General features: G+C 40.5%; 1 protein-coding gene across 3 annotated transcripts in view; it reads right to left on the bottom strand.

Annotated features, from left to right (window-relative positions):
- Positions 1-19,674, bottom strand: part of SUPT20H (SPT20 homolog, SAGA complex component) — a 127,233-nt gene that overhangs the window by 62,273 nt on the left and 45,286 nt on the right. For all 3 annotated transcript variants that reach the window (XM_089690841.1, XM_089690844.1, XM_089690843.1), the window contains 5 exons: positions 19,482-19,608; positions 17,625-17,728; positions 15,109-15,225; positions 6,225-6,278; positions 565-704 (listed from right to left, as the gene is read on the bottom strand). In XM_089690841.1, the coding sequence (XP_089546967.1) occupies positions 565-704; positions 6,225-6,278; positions 15,109-15,225; positions 17,625-17,728; positions 19,482-19,608 (542 nt within the window). The remainder of the gene's footprint in view (positions 1-564; positions 705-6,224; positions 6,279-15,108; positions 15,226-17,624; positions 17,729-19,481; positions 19,609-19,674) is intronic.

Below are 19,674 nucleotides of genomic sequence, written 5' to 3'. Positions count from 1 at the left end.
AGACCTTGTAAAAGAAGGACTCAAGAAAATAAGGCATAAGCTGCTGTATATTATTTACTAATGTGAAAAGTGAGACTAATCCTCCAAATGTAAGTCTATTTATCACCAGTGGATATAAGTTATGGATGTACTTCTCAGAAGTAAAAACAAAAACCTACCATGCAAATAAAAAAATTTCTCATCACCTGACTTCACTGGTTACAAAAAATAAAAAATAAAAAAAAAAAAGGAAGGAGGATGAAAAATGTTTTTAAAAACCTATTTCTGATAAAGTAGAGCTCTGTGCAAAAGAATACCAATCAATGTGCCCCCCAGGACAGGGAAGAACCTTGGAAAAGAACAGAAGTTCTACTTAAACCTTTGCAGATCATGCTTTCAATATTTATTATTAATGACATAAATAAGAAAAGCTCAGTGTTCTTGCATTCCTATTCCTCTCGTATGACGAGCTGAGATTTGTGTCTTTGGATGACATTTGTGCTTGATGTTGAAAGCATTGCATAAATCTCGCGGCCTGGACCATTCGAGTCAACATAAAATGTGAAGAGGAAGAAGAAATCTCACCGTTTCATGGGACCCGTGTTCATCTTCTGCTTGTTGAACAGAAGGCGATTTGTAGTGCAAGCGACGGAGATTGATGGGTCAAGGCACAAGGGCTCCGCTGTTGCCAGGATCAGCTGGCTCTCAAGCAGTAGTTTGTCTTCCTATGTGTGAACATCAGAATAAGTGAAAGCAGAACATGTCAAAACCTAACAGCTCACATAAAAGATTGTGCAATTTTAAATGCATCAGTGCCAAAAAATGCCAAGTACTTCTGCAACAGCCATAAAACATGCGTGCATTAAATCTACGGTTTGTGTTATATTGATAAATTTGACCAGTTAGAAGAAAGAACTTTATTCAGCATGCTAAAGTAAACCAATCACTACTGCAACCTTTAGAAATTACCAGTACAAATGGCCTAGAGTCTAGTGTCTGCAGTCTATTACAAACTTCGCCTAGGACAGTGGTGGGTAACCTTGTAAAGACAGAACTAAATCCACTGATTTAATGGTTTACAAAACAGATACATCTAAGGCATGCTGAGAATGAGAACTGTCACATTTGCTTATGCTCTCCACCAAACCATCAAGCCATCAAATGACTGGCATCACAACTGATCACATTTGCAACACTATGGCAATGGCAGATCAAACAGTGGCTAAGATGGCAGCTTCCTTTGCTGTAAAGGATAGGAGGGGTTAGTTCTGCTTTGAGTGCGGCCTCCATCATGTCCAAAGGCTGCACAAAAGAATTAGCACTTAAAATTACAGAAAGACAGCAAATATATATAAAGAAATGGTCAGAAATGGGGTATGCACCATTTTGCTGCATTGGCTGCTTATTCATTCTGAGTGGCTTGCCTTAAAAGTAGAATTGCAGGATAGACCTAACTAGTCTTAAAAATGCTCCCTCCCCTCTCATAACACCTAGGTTGACTAACCTATGTAAGAAAGCTGTATATACTTACCTGCTGTCAGCACTTTCTGGTCCAGTCATGTGATTCCCTTTATCAGCTAGCGGTATATGCAGGGGAGAGGAGAGAGCGCTCGACAACGGCTGGTAAAGCCTGGAGTTGTGACATCACCCATAGGCTCCTATGGCATACCTGTTGCACTCCCTGCAGCCACTGCTGACTGACAGAGAGGAGTCAGATCACGTGATAGGACCAGTGACTGGTCTGAAAATAGTTAAGTATATACATCTATCCTACACAGGTTAATCAGAATAGTTGTTCGGAAGGGGGAGGGAGCATTTTTAAAAGTGATTGTAAAAAGGATAAAATTTTCCCCAAGTGGCCACCATAGCAAGCCGTTTGCGGGAGGGGGGGGCACTTGGATGGATTCACTCCAAAGCTGGCTCTGTGTGTCCATAGACCCATAGAGCGTGGCTTGACCCCACCCCCTCCTCATTGGTTGTGATTGACAGCAGCGATAACCAATGGCTCCTGCTGCTGTGTCTTAGCCAATGAGGAGGGAGAAAGGAGAGAGAACGTATGCTTTCCTGCACAGAACTGGATCAATATCAAGCTCGGTTAAGCATAAGAGGGGCTGCATGCAACAAAAAGTGTTTTAGTTAAATGAATACAATGCATTAATAAAAAAAAAAGCCACACAAGCTGATGTGCAGCATGACATGATGGACCTTTATGCACAGAGCAATTTTGCATATCAACCATTAAATCACAATAATTGTACAGACACTTTCCAGCACCAAGACACAACTGAAAGCCTCAGCAGGGTCCTATGACCACCTCCTAACCAATGCAACCAGCACTGTGCAGTGGACAAACGCTGCCTACAGTTGGGATAGGAAGTCTTGATTGGCCCCTGCTGTTTTTTTCACATGGTTCTTGGCTCTGAGATGGGCACAGTACCAGAAGCCAGAGTGTAGGCAATGATGGGAAAGCCTGCACAATGGCAACTGCTAGTTAAGTATCTAGATTTTGCCAGAGCTGAAATGTGGCAGCCACAATGTTGAGCACCAGAGTGCTAGAAGCTTGGCACTCTCACCCCCAGTGCCTTGCTATTGGTCAGTGAAGCCACCACGCTGAATTTCGAAGCCAGCATAGGTGGTGGACAAACACACAAACAAAATAGAAAAGGTTGGCAACAGAGCACTCGAGTTTCATGGCTCCCTGGATGGTCTGCAACTTATCCATCAGACCATGCAAGCACTTGTTAGGTTTTAATCTATCCTGTATTCACTATTTCCATTCGTTCTAGTCCACACAACTGAAGGTTAATTGCATGAGGCGAGTATTAAAAATTGTTGCTAACCAAGATTGAGTTATAAAAAGGTCAAGATCGTGTGACAAGACGTGAAGAGAAATATACAGGACCTATGTAATGTCAGCCAGGTTCATTTTATTCTCCCAAAGGATTCGGTGAGTTTCTAGTAGCACTAGTTACATTCATTCATTGCTTTGTATTTATATGTGAAGTGTGTCTGTTAAAGCTCAGAAGCACTGAAACAGAAATCAATATTTTGATCAAGTGGCTCCTTGGAGAATGTTCGCAGCTTCAGAAAATGAAATCTACAAATTGCTAGTAACCTAGAAAAGTGGCCAGGTCACACACACATTTGGACACGTGTAATGCTTACTTATTGGGGCTGATTTACTAAAGGCAGACTGTTACAATCTTTTTTCTCCAGAGCTTAGTGAATGTGGTGAACCTTGAATGATTTATATCCTCCAACCACGTGCAAGCAAAAATTATGTTTTTTCTTTCTTTTTCTTTGCACCAGATAAGGTATTCTGGTATTCTTTATCACATTCACTAAGCTCAGGGTAAAATAAAGCACAGCTGCACTTGCAAAGTGCTCACCCTATTTGCCTTAGTAAATCAATCCCATTATCCCCATCTATTATCTTGGAAATTGATGTAATGAGAGCACAACTCCGGTGGCCATAGATCCCAAAAATATCTTTACTAGCTTTAAATTGGATTAATACAAGGTAAAACGTACAATGTATTTCAGGGGTCTACACAGTTCCTCCTCATCAGAGCTACAGCATATAAAAGCAACACATGTGGGTTGATTTACTAAAACTGTGGGGTGCAAAACCTGGTGCAACTGTGCATGGCAGCCAATCAGCTTCTAACTTCAGCTTTAAAATAAAAACCTGAAAGCGGATTGGCTTCTATGCAGAGCTGCACCAGAATTTGCACTCTCCTGTTTTAGTAAATCAACCCCAAGGAGTGTGCGGAATAAATATAATTATTTCTACAATGAGGTTTAAAAAAAAGATGTATACTGTAAAAAGAACAGTACGAAGCTATTATATTGTATATCATAACTTAGTGCTTTCATTTTTATAGATCTTTTAGAAGTCATTATTTATTTCACACTCTCCATGGGCTTTTAAATAACTCCCCTTAGGGTTATAAAATTTCATTTAAATACCCTGGGCTTGCTCTTGTTCCTAAAAAGCTAGCCTAGAGTATTGTATATAATGCCAAACAGCTTCATCAGCAGGCACTAAACACTGGAGGCATGGTTTAGCAATTGCTTGTAAAGCTTAATCTTAACAGATTCACCTACAAGAACTTGACAACATTTTAGCAGTGCTTGAAGCTCTTAGGCTCCTTTCACACGGGCATTCTGTATTTGTTTTTAATCCGTAGATTGGCAGATGAAAAAAATGGACAGCAATGCATTCCTATGGGCAAATGGATGATCATCCATTTACATCTGCATCTGTCCACATCATTTTTTTTTTTAAACAGATCAAAGTTCTATTTTTGTTCAGTTAAAAAGTAACGACGATAAGTGGATGTAAACGGACAAATGGTCCATTTTGGTTGTTAGGAGCCTGCACCCACCGGTGTCCTAACAACCAGTGACAGTAGAAAGTAAACGAAATCAGAAAGAGAAGGCAGACTGAACATGGGACTCAAGTGGTTAAGGACTCCAGCTAGTGGATAAATATATCTGTTGCAAAAAATTGCTGAAAAATGGATGTGTTTTCTCTTTGAAAAAAACGCAACTGAACTGATGCAGACGGAACGCCCTGTGTGAAAGGAGGCTTAAAGCTGAACTCTGGGATATCTCTCCTCTACCCCTATCTAACGAATCACTGGCATAGTCCAGATCTGATAAATATAAATTTAAGACCCCCTTTCACACGAGTGTTATGTCTGACAGCAATGTATTCTTATGGACAAACCAACGTAAATGGATGTCGTCCATTTACGTCAGTATTTTGTCCGCTCCCGAATAGGTCCGCTTTTTTTACTTTTTATTTTTAAACAAACAAGTCTGCATTTTTATTCAGTTTAAAAAACGGAAGTGGATAAAAAACAGATGTGAATAGATGAAAAACAGATGTAAACAGAACGGAACTAAACGAAAGATGGATGTTAACTGATGTAAACAATTCATTTTTCTTAGCAAAAATGTGACTGAACAGATGATACCGGTGTAAAAGGGGCCTTAGAGCTCATGTACATGGCCACAAGGGTGTAAAATCTTCCGTGGAGTCTCAGCTGCCCAGAGAAAGTACTTGAGTACATACATGCACAGATGTACAGAATGTCTGCGTCTAAGGTTGTACATTTGTGTCAGTGTTTACCTGTACACTAGCATACACCTACATCTTGTAATTGCTTTTTAAGGGTGGCTATAAAGCAGAATCTGTGGTTCCTGGGAAGACATTACACAGGCACGGCAGGCTCTTGCATACTGTAAGGCCCCCTGCAGCCATGTGATCGAACCTAAAAGGAGTACTGGATGCCACTAAAGAAGATTTGGTCAGCCTACACATATATCATGTTATTTCCTTGTCCTGGAGTGTATAGATTATGGGAAATGTCAGCTCAAGTTATAAGCTATAGCTGAAGAGGGGACTTGGTCTATGTAAAAAAACTTGCAATTATAATCTACCCAGTTAGCGAACAAAAGGTATCTTTTACATTTTTATTTTCCTGCTGCTTATATACACACACAAAAGACATGACCACTGTTTTTTTTTTTTTACTGCTGCCTTGGGCTCAGTTGGAGAGATGTACCCTCATTTTCTGTCCTTTTGGCAATGTTTAATCTGCAATAGGGACACAGACGAAAAACAAAATCTTGCAGGAGTTCTAGTGTTCCCTTACTTTACAGGACAAGAAGTGAGGGAAATGCTCCCACAGCAACACAAACAGAAATACAAATGCTTTTTGATTAGGTGAAAGATAAAGCACTTTTCAGATTTTAAAGTCTCTTTCTCTTGCAGATTTCTCCTCACTTCCTCTCTGGTGAAACCATTGTCAGCAGGACAGGAAGTGAGTATAATCTTTCTAATGGAGACCCAGAGAGAAGTAAAAACCTGACAGCAATCTGAATCCTTCCCCCCTCTACCTATAACTATTTATTTATTTCAGGTACTTACATAGTGCCGTCAATTTACGCAGCGCTTTACATATATATTGTACATTCACATCAGTCCCTAACCCTCAAGGGGTGTGCAATCTAAGGTCCCTAACTCACATTCATAAACATACTAGGGCCAATTTAGACAGGAGCCAAGTAACCTACCAGCATGTCTACTACAACAAATATTTTTGGCCTATACATTTAATTATATATTGGGGGGTATGCAGCAGCAAGCTATGACCATATATCCAATACATAATGACAGCATGTTTACAGATCTAGCCACATTAAATAGCATAAAAAAAAAAAACCAAACAGGTTACCTGTGTCCACTTGTGGTTGTCACTAGTGATGGCATGAATGTCAGAAACTAAAGTCTGGGGGAAAAACAGAAAAGGATATATGAAAGGAAGTATAAAGATAAAATATGTACTTTGGGTGCATCTGCTCAACAAAAGCTTATTTATACAAAGATAGCCTATTATGACCAAGTGCAATAATTCAAGAGAACCAGATTTAATATTTTCAATCTAAGCTAAATGAATTCCAACAGGTTTGTATGCGTTAGTGACTACACTCTGCCCTACAATAAAGCTAGTCAGACATGAGAGAACAAGAACATACTACATGTGCCCAATGTACAATCGGTCACCTTGCAACCTGCTCACTTATGTTTACCAAAGTGCATTTGTATAAGATGGCTGCGAGCAATAACCAATATCCCATTTCTGCACCAGCAAAGCACTAAATAATATGAACAGCTTGGCTCCAACCCGTTTCTAATATGCCCACCACAAATGCTAACATTTAAAATTAAATTACAGTCATGTGTCCTACTGCTACAAAAATCTCATGAGATTTCTGAAACACTTACGGCTCTTTAGAGAGAAAACAGGTGGCGCACACACCTAGTGCATTATCCAAGGTTTATTGTAAGGAGTGAAAGAATAATAAAAACATACTCACAGACAAAGCATATATCTAAAAACCATAGAAAAATGGCAATGGCCACAACGGCAGGCAAGGTGTTCTCACTGTCAGTGCGGTCAAATGGCTGACGCGTTTCGGGGATGAATCCCTTTCCTCAGAGCGGATGACCAGCCTCTGATGCAGATGTGTGATGAATGGAAAGTAGGAGCCTTGCTGTTGATGCCTGCCGTTGTGGCCATTGCCATTTTTCTATGCTTTTTAGATACATGCTTCGTCTGTGAGTATGTTTTTAGTATTCTTTCACTCCTTACAATAAACCTTGGATAATGCACTAGGTGTGTGCGCCACCTGTTTTCTCTCTATCCAGTGGCTGATTTCCCCGTCTGAGGAGGATTACACCCCTGAAGCATTTCCTTTGGTTGTCGCTGTCCTGGTACCCTTGGCTTCCCTTTTGGCTGTGAATATCCTGAGGCTCTGGAGAGTACATACGATATCCGGTTCGGTTGTTAACTAATGGCTCTTTGAATGTCATGTTGATTTTTTGATGCTTAAAAACAACATACAACCTGTCAGGAAATATTTTCCGCCTTCAGAGATCCAAATAAATTCTGCATTGTTACTTCAAACGTTTTTACATTTTGTAAACCAGTGGTCCCCAATAACTGGCTTGGCAACCACATATCTATCCCAAGTCAACTCCTAAGCCATGTGCACACGGGCATCCTAATTTTCTAATGTTTATTGAGGAACTTGTTCACAGAAAGTTCCGGAGCAAAAAAACTTGTGTGTAAAGACCTGAGTAATGCAGAGTATAGGCAAGTAAAGGTACGGAACCGTACCAGCAAGTAAAATTCTTCTTCACTGCCAGTACTGTAATATACTCATTTATATTCATGTATAGTCTTGCAGACGCGTAAACACACATATGCAAGTAAATTACCACACTCAAAGGAAAAATGTTCTAGATTTGTTTTACGGCTCTGTACTCAAACGCTGTATTACTGGTCTTTACTCAGCTGTGTGCAATGACCCATAGACAACAGCGCATCTCATTTCAGGTCAGTAGAAAACTCTTAACATTTTTTACTCCCGTGTGCAACAGGCCTTAGGGCCCTTTCACATTGAGGAGCTTTTGAAGGATCATTAAAAATGCTTCCCTATGTATGTTTTCACTCTGGGGCATTGCACTGCCATTGCAGTGTAAAAAATCCTGCTTGCACCATTTTTGCATGTTTGTTCAGTTAAAAGGAAAAAATAAAAAAACAAAAAACACCACCACCAAATACACACCTCCCAATTGGAATCAAGAAAAAACGCCTCAAAAACGCACCAGAGATGTGTTTTTCGTGCAGTTTTTGAGTCAAATGTCCTTTAAAAAACACACGGCAAGAGCGGCAAAAAACGCACGCGTTTTTGTGGCAGATCAGTTTGAAAGTGCCTTTAGTAACCATCTTTCGTTCAGAACACCTTCAAGTTAGCATGTAGGCAAGGAGGGCCAGTGAATCCGTATAAATGAAAATATTTCATTCTGGCTAAATCCACATCTGACATAAAATGTAAAAGGAAGCCGTTTTACCTGCCAAAGGGTTTGTATTCCTCTTTATTCAGTTTTCATATTTGCACAACTCTAACACACCATGTATTCTTGTCTACCAGGGCAGGAGGGCCGATTTGTCTCTGCCGCAGTCTAGCAACACTTAAAGGATGCCCTCCCCCACCCACCCTGCTCTGCAACTGGACAGTGAAAAGAGAAGAAGCGCAGTTCAGTTTACATTCCGGCACACTGACAGCTTTCCGGGATCACTGCACTCCCATGTGTGCACAGGAGTGATGTTTTCTTGCCCTTGCCAATCAAAACAGCCAAACACCCACACCTGGAAGAAGCTAGGGAGAAGATGCTGGACCCGGCGAGGCATCCCATAGGCATCAGACCATTGGATGAGTATGTATGCCTTTAATTCCTCTTTAATGGTTAATTTTCTATCTGTCTGGAGTTTCAGCTTTAAACATTTTTACCAAAGTTTTTCTGAGGACATTTTTTGTGGATTGCCACAATTTTCAGCTAATGAATATAGTTTGCAGATTTACACATTTTGGCGATTCCTTCTGGTGAACTCAAGCATCAAATGCTACAATTTTTTTTCCCCCTGCACTGGTGCTGTGCCCTCACTGCATAGGTTAACTGCTGGCGATTTCTGCTTTCTTCTGGTGAACTCAACCATCAAAATGCTACAATTTTTTTCCCCTGCACTGAAGCTCTGCCCTCACAGCATGGGTTATAACTGCTTGTTTTGTTCTAGGGCAGAGGACAGTGGAGATAAAAACTTACCTGACCTGCTAATCCTCCCTGCATAGGGCCGGTGCCCACCCCATGGTCCAGCAGTCTTGTAAATGGACTGTGGAGTGTGAATTGAGCATGCTGACATCAGGAACAAACAGTAACAGTACACCGCTGGACCATGGGGGAGTGTGTTTTTTTGGAGGATCAGCGAGTCAGGAGAGTATGAGTTTTGTGTCCACCCCAAGAAAAAACAAACAGTTGACTCATGCAGTAGGGGCACAGCCCCACTGCTTGGCGAAATAAAATGTTTGCACACAGTTCTGCTTTAACATTTATTTCAATAGGCCATGAAATGTTCTGAAATGCACTACAGTGCAAAGATATGAATGGTGCGATTTACAGGACAATCCTGTGTTTTGTGCAGTTTCCCAGTTTCTCTGACTGCATAATACTGCTATAAACATTTCAGATTTGAACACGGTAGTATTCAGGGGGGGCCCTGGATGCAGCGCACACAGTGAGCATACAAGATTTGTATGTAAAAATGTACAAAGCAAATGTTTAATTTTTCATCAATAGACAGAATAACAAAATTAATATTAAGCTGATGAGACCATAACTGTATGCAGTAGCCCTCTACACAACTTTTCTACTACAATGAAAACATTTTTTCCCATTAAATCATAAAAAGGAAGAACACAGTGGGGCAAGAACATGACGGTTTAATTCCCAATTGTGCACAAAAAAAAAATTCACACTAAATCAAATATTTTCTTTATAAATAACTGGCACAATTCATCCACAACCATTCCAGCACCAAAGAGGTATAATGAACTGCACAAGTGAATTTTACATTCCGAAATATATGAACTTGCACATGGGTAAAGTGACTGCTGATGGGAAAAATATGATTCTATTCAAACCAGTTTCCTAGAATGTCATGCCTTTGCAACATTCAGGAAATTGATTAGGGATTCTCTGTTTTTAATAAAAATAACAAATGGCTCTCTCTTTGTGTCTATGGAAACTCAAAATAAAAACAAAGGACTTTAATGACCCAGTGTAAAAGCAATGATGCAGCGGCTAGAGTTCAGCTCTTCACAGTTCAGTGCTGGCTAGAGAAAGCTGACTTATGAATGGCTTCAATGTATTGCTGCGGACAACAGATATTTTACATTTATAGCTAAACACATAAATGAACTTCAGGAGCATAAAGCTCCCTATACTCTTTCTCTACAAAGGAAAGAAAAATACTGCAGACCCCAGATTATTCACTGTACCAAAACAAATGTCTTTCATAGAATCACTATGAACAAGCCCCATTTAGAAGTCTCATCCGAGATCTGCAATAACTCTCAGTGAATGATGAGGGGACATGTGAAGATTTATGCTCTAAAAAGACATTGTAAGCAAATCCTACTGGAAAAGGAAAGTGATCTATAAAACAATTTAAATATTTTTACTGATTGTTATGAAATTGTAAATTTAGAAATGAAATTTAAAATATACCCAATGATCTCTGTAGCTGCAGAAATGTTGAGCAATTCATCCTCAACCTTCACAACAGATGCTGTGAAAGTACAGTGTCAGCATTTAATCTACCTTCGTCCTGTCCACTTGCTCTGTGATTTACCAAAGCAGGGGTCCTCAAACACTCCAAAAGGGCCAATTCAATGGTCTTTAGCGTTTGGGGGAACCAGACTGAGGCCATAAAATGTTGTGGTGTCATTGGCAGCAAACAATCTTATTGGCTTGGTGGTGAGCGGGAGTAAAGAATGCCCCAGGGCTGGTGGTCAGTGGGCATAATAAATGACCGAGCATCTAATCAGGAGGATAAAAAATAACGCCCCATTGTTGGTATCAGTGAAATAAACCATGCCCCATTGTTGAAGCCAGTGAAAGAAATAGTGTCCCACGGTTGATGTCAGTGGAAGGAGTAGAGCCCTATAATTTGCATTAAGGGGGGGAATAGTGCCCAATCATTTATTTCAATGGGGAGTAAACAGCGCACCATTGCATTGGTGAAAGGTACAGTGCTTTAAAAATAGCAATACTAGGAGGTGGCCCATGTTTGATGTTAGTGCAAGGAACAGAATCCTATTGTTAGGGGGAGGGGCTGGAACATGGTGCTCTAAGAGCTCCAGGCGCCCGCCACTGACTAGTGCCCAGTTCCTGATCATCAGTGCTTACCCACTGGGGACCCACTGGCCGCAGTGCTCGGCGGTTGGACGATCCCGGCTGCGGTCTTGTGGAGGTGGGTGACCCTGCAGAGCCTGGTCCCTGTGAGGAAGGACGACCAGCGCTCCACAGGAGTGTCAGGATGAGCTGGGAGCAGGAGGTGGTGACTGGGAATGCCCAGGTGACAGATGACTTCTCATGTGACAGGGAAGTCTTAAAGGTCTGGGAGAGCAGGAGGCTCTGCGGCTGAAGAGAAAACAGGGCTCTGATGGGTTTCCACCCTGTGCTGAGCCACTAACCTCAGGAGACCCAGAGACACCGCAGATCTTTGACAAGTCATAGAAGTCCCCCCACAGGAGTGCCTGGAAGTCTGGCTGGGATGCCACTGTTGCAGCGGAAGTGTAAACAGGGACTGAAGGGTCAGGTCCGGAAGGTGATGGCGAGTTGCCGTGGGCAACGGCAGGACATTTAAGTTTCTGTTGATCTGATGCATGTTTGATAAATATACCTGAGCAGTGGGGGTGACAGAGGACTATACTGAGGGGTGTTCTCTAGGGTCGCTGGAACTGTTTAACATATGTGGGCCCCAAAAAGAAATTGAATAGGGGCGATAGTTTGCCTTAGATTAGGAAATATTATTTAGCGGTAATATAGTCACGAATAGTGGATTGGACACATAATGCACAAGGGAAACGCTGAGTAAATATGGAAGGGTTTTTGAGTAAGGCACAGTTAGGGAAGATTGTCTGGATACCAAATAAATTCTGGATATTGGATGTGCATATTAGTCCATTGACAAAGAAAGTTTTGTGTGTGGGATATAATTTATAAGAAAGAGAGATGGAAATATAATTCAGTATTGACCCCCTTGGTGGGAACAGAGTATTTCCCCCCAGGGAAGGACAATATTTCTGGGAAATGGATTAAAAGATAAAAATGCACGTTTGAAGAATAGATTAAATAAAAGGGAAATTGTACACTTTTCATGATTTAAAGAAGAAAAAAAAAAAAGATGAGTGGGGGTAATGTCAATTAGGTCATTTTGTCTTAAGGCTCCCACAACCAGTAAGGACGAAGGAGGATCTGTATCCATTTGAAAAAATCTTCTAGATTGTAAACTTTAACGAGCAGGGTCCTCTGTTTCCTCTTGTACCAAATTGTATTGCAACTGTAATATCTACCTTCATTTTATAAAGCGCTGTGCAAACTGTTGGCGCTATATAAATCCTGTATTATAATAATAATTGTTGAAAGTAAATATAGCTCCAAAACAAGTCACCTCTAAGATCTATAAGATTCTTATAGATATGGAAGGAGCTGATCCTCCCCTGTTCCTGGAAAAATGGGACAAGGAAGCAACAAAAGAATAAATTATTTAAACAATCACATGAGGTAATGAATATGAGCACAGTTGAAATGAATTACAAAATGTCTGGTGAGATGGTATATTACAAGTGTGGCAAATAAGCAACAAGTAGAGGTTTCACCATAATGTTGGAGAGGTTGTGGGAATAAGGGAACAATGTCACATATATGGTGGGACTGCCCAAAAATACAGGATTTCTGGAAATAAACAATTCAATATATTCAGGAAATATTTGGGATTACCATACAGAAAGACCCATGGATGTGTTTATTTTGAAAATTCGAGCCTTTAGTGAAACTGCATAAAAACGGTGTATTATATCATTTGATCAGTGCGGCTAAGGGCTTGATTCCCAAGTTTTGGCAAGCTCCGGAGCCACCAAGAATAAATGATTGGATGAACAGAGTTGAAAATATCTATAGGATGGAGGAATTATATCATATAGAGGAGGATAAATTAGAAACATTTTGGAAAATGTGGAGAAGTTGGTTAGACTTTAAAACATCTAAAAGATATCTGGAACTGGTTGGATTTTAGGGAGAAAGGTGTAGAGAGAGTTTGACACAGGAAAGGGATGGTGGAGGTGGGAGGGAAGGGATATAGATATAGAAGTATGAAAGGAGATAGATATTAGGTAAGGAGATGTGGGAGGAAGGGGGGTAGGGTATAAGGTGATGTAAAATGGAATTCATGTATATATGAAGTTTTGTGTATAAGGTTGTTCCTTTTTGATTTTGTACTGAAAGTTCAATAAAATATATAATAATAATAATAATAATAATAAAAAAAAGAAAGAATCCCATTGCTGGTATCAAAGGCAGAAATAGTGCCCCATCAAGAGTGTCAAATGGGAGAAAGGGTGCCCGATCAGTGGTGTCAGTGGGAGGAATGGTGCCCCATTTGCTGGTGTCAGCAGGAGGAATGGTAACCCATTTGTGAATGTTAATGGGAGGAATTGTGCTATTGCTAGTGTAAGTGGAACATATAACATGCATGAAAACAAATCTTACCCAAGCTCAACTGCTCTATTCACCACTCCTCACAGCAAATAGCCACAATACAAGTAGCAGGCAACTCGGAAAGCTTCTTATTGGAAATCTATATTGGTTACATAAATACAGGAGCCATAAATCTGATGCATTTTGGCGTTACATAGCCTTTTATTCAAAGATTTCTGAGTTGCCGGCTATTTGTATTGTGGAACATGTAACATGTTCCCCACTGCTTCAGCCACTGCCTGATTCCCTCCCCTGTGACAGCAGTATGGGGAGAACTTCCCCATACTGTCAGTTTTTTAAAACAGCACAGTCGTGTGGAGCTTCGCCAACATGGCCGAGTCACTGATTCACAGAGTTCTATGAATGAATGAACTACAAGTACCGACATAATTTGCGGATGTTGGCTTGTAGTTCTCAGTGAACTACCACGGCGTTGTTGTGCTGTTCATAGAGTCTTCCTGTCAGTGTTAAATGGTCTGCCTATAGGAGGTACAAGCACACAGATTAAACTGTAAGACAGCTTGCAAGTGACCTGCATGGCACCAGTGATTTGCTGATGCAATGCTTTACAGACTCAAAAAAAAAAAAAAAAAAAAAAAAATTAAATTAAAATTAAATCATTAAAAAAAAGTGCATTTATTTATTTAACAAACTTGTCCTTTAAAATTCCTACTGCAAGGGAGGATTGTTGCTTTTCCCAGAGATAGGCTTTAAAGATTATTTACTTTACAGCTTTTTTATGAATATTTTCATGTCCATGACCTATCTACGATTCTACTTTAAAAGTACCATTCTCCACATATCTTTACTTCTAACTGTAAGTAAAATATTTAATGACGCTGCACAAGTTGACTAGAACTACCAGCCCTGTGAAGATGATGCCTTCAAAAGCAAGCAATCATTTATTTCACCAATGCTGACAAAATGTGGTGGTTCTGAGTTGGCATAGGTCACATAATAATTTATAAACGAGGCCACTGAGACTTCACATACCATATAAAAATAGCATTCATGCAGAAGTCACTTTTTGGAACAGTATACATTACACAGATTAAAGAATGTTAGTACAGTATGCATACTTGGATGCAAAAATTCAGAAATGTTCACAAGTTGAAAAGCCCCATCATGATTCTCCAACATTTCTATGTCACAATTATGTCTTACCATACTTGTCCTCTTATCCTCAGCCTCACTGACACTGATAAATCTGGCTCTGTTGACAGCTACTGTAGCTATAGAAGGCTGAATATAAGCTGCAAAAGGGTTATGGCCAAGAATGTGGAGGGAGCTGTCGGTGCATGTTGGGTGGAAAATTAGTGTTGTGCTAGAAGTCAAAATATACAGTATATGCCATGTACACCTTCCATAAGTATATCATCTGTAAAACGCCTAGGAGGTGACCAGTGAAGAGGATATCACTGAAGCAGTGAAGGCTGTCATTAACTCTCTCCTACCTGCATGGTTGGTCGTAGAAGAACATGTCTAGTTTGATAAGTTGGTGATTTTAAATTGCCAGACTGACGGTAGTCTCGAATTTCAGCAATGACACAGCCACAGTGGAAGATATTCACCTGGAAATGCAAGATGCTTTAACTTATAACAGCTTATGAGCTTTTTCTAGAAAAACACAAGACATTAAACATTACGCAGTGATATAACTTACTAACAAAAAAAGTATTGATAACACTGTTTAACAGGTAAAAAGTTTTGGGCATAAAATTAGCTAATCTTACATAATTTTGGGGTGCTGAAAATGAAAATGACCCTAAAAAATGTTGATTGGCTCTAGTTTCCATGATATATTTACCCATCTAATGACGTAAGCCATTCAAAATTATGATGCAACTTCAGCTGCATATTGCGCAATTGATACTGGTGACCAATAGAAAATTGCATGTATACTGAGATGATGCAAAATTAGCCTTTAATTGCATCACTTCACTGCATAAAAGCTGCAGTATCTGTAGCTGATTGTAGTTCGACAGCATCTTTACATTTCGTTTTATGCTTATATAGGCTACTCAGTAATGCCTCGAACTTGTGTGAATAAAGCAGATAATTTCTGCTATATCTGCGGTGAAATAACTTTTATCTCACAAAAAAGGAGGATCACAGGAATGATTAAGAAAGCCTACAACTTGTATTTTGGCTGCAAGATAGGAGACCAGGACAAGAGCTGGGCACCACATATATGCTGCAATTCTTGTGGGACGGCACTGGAGCAATGGTTGAATGGAAAAAAGGCATCTATGCCTTTCGCTGTGCCAATGATTTGGAGAGAGCCAACAGATCATGTTAGCAATTGTTACTTTTGTATGGTGTCTCCAATTGTAAAAGGGCTAAATAAGAAGAAAAAGTTATCTGTGCACCAAATATCCAAATATTCCATCGGCAATACGTCCAGTTCCTCATGGAGAGGGGCTACCAATTCCTAAAGCACCAGAATCCTTCGTGGTTGAGTCAAGTGAGGAAGAACCTGAAGCGTGTAGTCACGTGCAGTTGTAAGAGATAGCCCTTTCCTCGAATACAAGAGAAAAGCCAAGAGAAGCAAAACCGACACAAACTGAAGACAAAACTAGTGAGAATCCTAAGTATTAAAATGATTCAACTTAGCTTATGGCTATAATTTTTCTTGGTAATCCTATGCAATATATTATGCCATTTAGGCTTTGTTATGTAGTCAATATCACTTGCTTTATATTTGTGGAAAGACATCTATCTATATAATTATTGTGCATTATGTAGTCATTACGCCTATAGTAGAAAACTTTCCGTTTACAGAAAAACTAGAGCCAATTGACAAATTTCATTGTTATATTTGAACTCAGAATGTGAAATTCATTAAGAAATGGATCCTTTTGTTTCCAAAACTGGCAAAAAATAAAAATTTGTTGAACAGTGTAATCTTCATAGTCTACTTAGGAGGATTAAATATTGCCTCCATTAACCATTGCGCTCTAACTAAAGCTAGCCATACTAGGTTTGAATCTTGGCCGGTTCAGCAGTCACCAGCCAGGATTCAAACCATCTATGGGCAGGCTGACTGTACCAAATTAGGTTGTTGTACGACTTGGGTAAAACCAGCATGCTGTACTTTACATGTAATAATCACAGCAGGGACGGGACCTCAGCCCCCCAGCTGGGAGGGATTCCCCCATCAACACTGTCTCTATGGGGGGGGATTGAGCGATTTTCTTTCCTGCAACCAGTGATTGCAGGAAAGAAAATTACATTAGCTATGGCCTTCTTAAAAGAGATGTTATTATACAATGTCCCACAAGATTACAAAATGGGGGAGGAGGGGAATGACAGAAAGGGTGATGAGAAAAAAAAAGCAAGAAATGTAAAAGTATTGAAGCTGAACTCTAGGCACATAAATGTTCTTTTACAGACATGTAGATCAAGACTTGCTCCAAGTTAGTGACTTATCTCCCCATTCACACTAGTGCGATATGCTGTGCGTCGTCCGCTGCAATGCTAATCACATTATGCTCTATGATGCCCTTACACATCATAGCAACATGATGCGGTGCAATTTTTGAAAAGGTGCATGTGCGTCCTTTGGTCCTACACAGTGTGTTTTTTGCTCCTAGACTTGTGGGGAGCAAGACAATGGGAGCGCATGAAATACATGTACATGCTAATTTGATACAATTTTAGTCCTTTTTTTTTTCCTTCAACATCCAGTCTTTCTCCTAGCAACAATGTCATAGCAGATATTGCTACTCATTGGCAAAAACCTAAACACATGAAGCAGGAAAAATGTGCTACACAAACAAAAATGCATGACTACACAGCAGCACTAGTGTGAACCTAGCCTTAAAAAAAAAAAAAAAAGAGTACTGAAGCTCCTAGATTAGACTGACAGCCAAACTAGTATTTTAGTAAGAGAAATCACCAATGGCAGCCTTCCTATTTCTCACAACAGGATTCTTTTCATATCATACCAATAGCCTTATATTGTACACACCTGAGACTTTTCCAGAAGGTCTACTAAAATTGGGGGCAACTCCTCGGCATCCAGATACTCCAAGAGCTCTCCTTCTTCATAAGGTAATCGGATTGTTTCGGAGTCTGAATTAAATACATTAATACAAAATTAATACAAATTAATACAAAAAAAACTGACTTAGAAGAGAAATTGAAGTTTTTGGGGGTTTTTTTTAGAAATCATACCTACCTAGGTAAATGCAGCATTAGTCCGACCCCAGTCCGGTCCCACCGGCTCTAAGACTGAGAACTGAGCGTTCAAAGACCACTGATAGCTCAGTTCTCAGTGCTCCATGAACAGAGCTACCACTCTCTGCTCTGCCTCCCAAAACACACACTGGAGCGCTGGGCTTTGGAGGGAGAGGGAGCAGTTGGCTCAGGTTCTCCTCAGATCGCTGAGAGGCTGAGCCAGGTGCTGGTCCAGATATCAGAGTGGCTCCTTCCCCAGCCTGGACCGACTGAGTGACATCAGCCGCCAGCGGTCTTTAGCCCACTGTCCACTGTCGGCTGAAATCGGGTCACGGGACACAGAATGAACTGCACTCCTGTGATTCACAGGAGAAGTACAGCCAAATGAGCTTTGGCTCTACTTCTCCTTTAACACCTTAGATTGTACACCCCTTGAGGGTTAGGGACTGATGTGAATGTACAATATATATGTAAAGCGCTGCGTAAATTGACGGTGCTATATAAGTACCTGAAATAAACATCCAAAGTCCTGAGACTGGTGCTGAGTGCCACCATTCTGAATGTGATATTATGTGACACGTATTTCCTTTAACCTCCAACAGCAGTTACATAAATAGGTATATGTATAAAGGTGATGGGAGATTGGCCGACACAAGCGGAGCAGGGGGTGCGGTGGTGGTGGTGGGGCTTGAGTAAGAACTTCCACTGGTCGGAGCAGGAGTGGGTACCTGGTAAAACTAGGTACCCCCTCTCCCCCTTCCCCAATAAAGAAGAAACCTCCAAATATGGAAGGGGAAGGAGGTGTTAAAGTGGAACTTGAAATTTTACTTTAACTATCATCTGAAAGTGATTGTTAAGCTCCTTTTTTTATTAATAATATAAACATGTTCTACTTACCTGCTCAGCTCAGAACAGCCTTGATCCTCCTCTTCTCGAGTCTCCTGCTGGCGCTCCTGGCTCCTCTTCATCCAGTGCCCCCAAAGGAAGCGGCTTCCTATCGGGGAACTCATGCAGGCTCACTTCTGAGACCCGCTGACTGCATCTATAGACACAGACAGCGAGGCACGGCCCTGCACCCCACTCCCTCGTCACAGAGTTTGATTGACAACAGAGGGAGCCAATGGCTGCCCTGTGAGGAGAGACAGAGCCAGGAGAGCCTCTGCTCTCATGCAGCACTGGATCATGATGGGGCTCAGGTAAGTATAATAGGGGACTGGGGGTGATCAGTCACAGGTTTTTTTTACTGTACCTTACTGCATAGAATGTATTAAGGTAAAAAAAACTTAAGGCTTTACAACCACTTTAAAGTTTGTTAATTTTACTCTTTAGTGGTTAAAAGTAGATGATACAGCTCTTGAAAACATGCAGAAGAACAGTAACAAAATGCAATGATAAATTGTCTCAGAACTACGAAAAAAAATGTTGGTTTTCCAAGAATTACAAAGTATAAAACACGAAAATACCCTTTGATAACTGATCACACCTACACTAAAAAGTTAATAAACAACTTTACAACTTTTTAGCATGCTAATACTCCTAACTGTAGGAGGCCAGGTCATACAAACATGCACATTTTGTGGTGTCTGAAGGCCGACACACGCAGTAATAGAAGCTGTGATATCCTATTAAAAAGAAAACACTTCTCTACCTGATCCATTCTTGCCTCGAAGCATCAATGAGTAGCCGTCATTTCCAGGATACAGATTGACCACCAAACAAGACAGGGTCTCTTGCATTACCAGCTTCTCTAGAAGATTCACATTTCGTCTTAGCTTCTGTGAAAGAAAGATTGTGTAATAATTCTGTAAAATGAAGCATTCGCTTTCCGGGATCACATGTCA

This window comes from Staurois parvus, unplaced genomic scaffold (assembly GCF_062004578.1).
Source record: "Staurois parvus isolate SC_StPar_1 unplaced genomic scaffold, SC_StPar_1.0 ptg000544l, whole genome shotgun sequence".
Taxonomy (NCBI): Eukaryota; Metazoa; Chordata; class Amphibia; order Anura; family Ranidae; genus Staurois; species Staurois parvus.
This window is presented reverse-complemented; position numbering and strand designations above follow the sequence as displayed.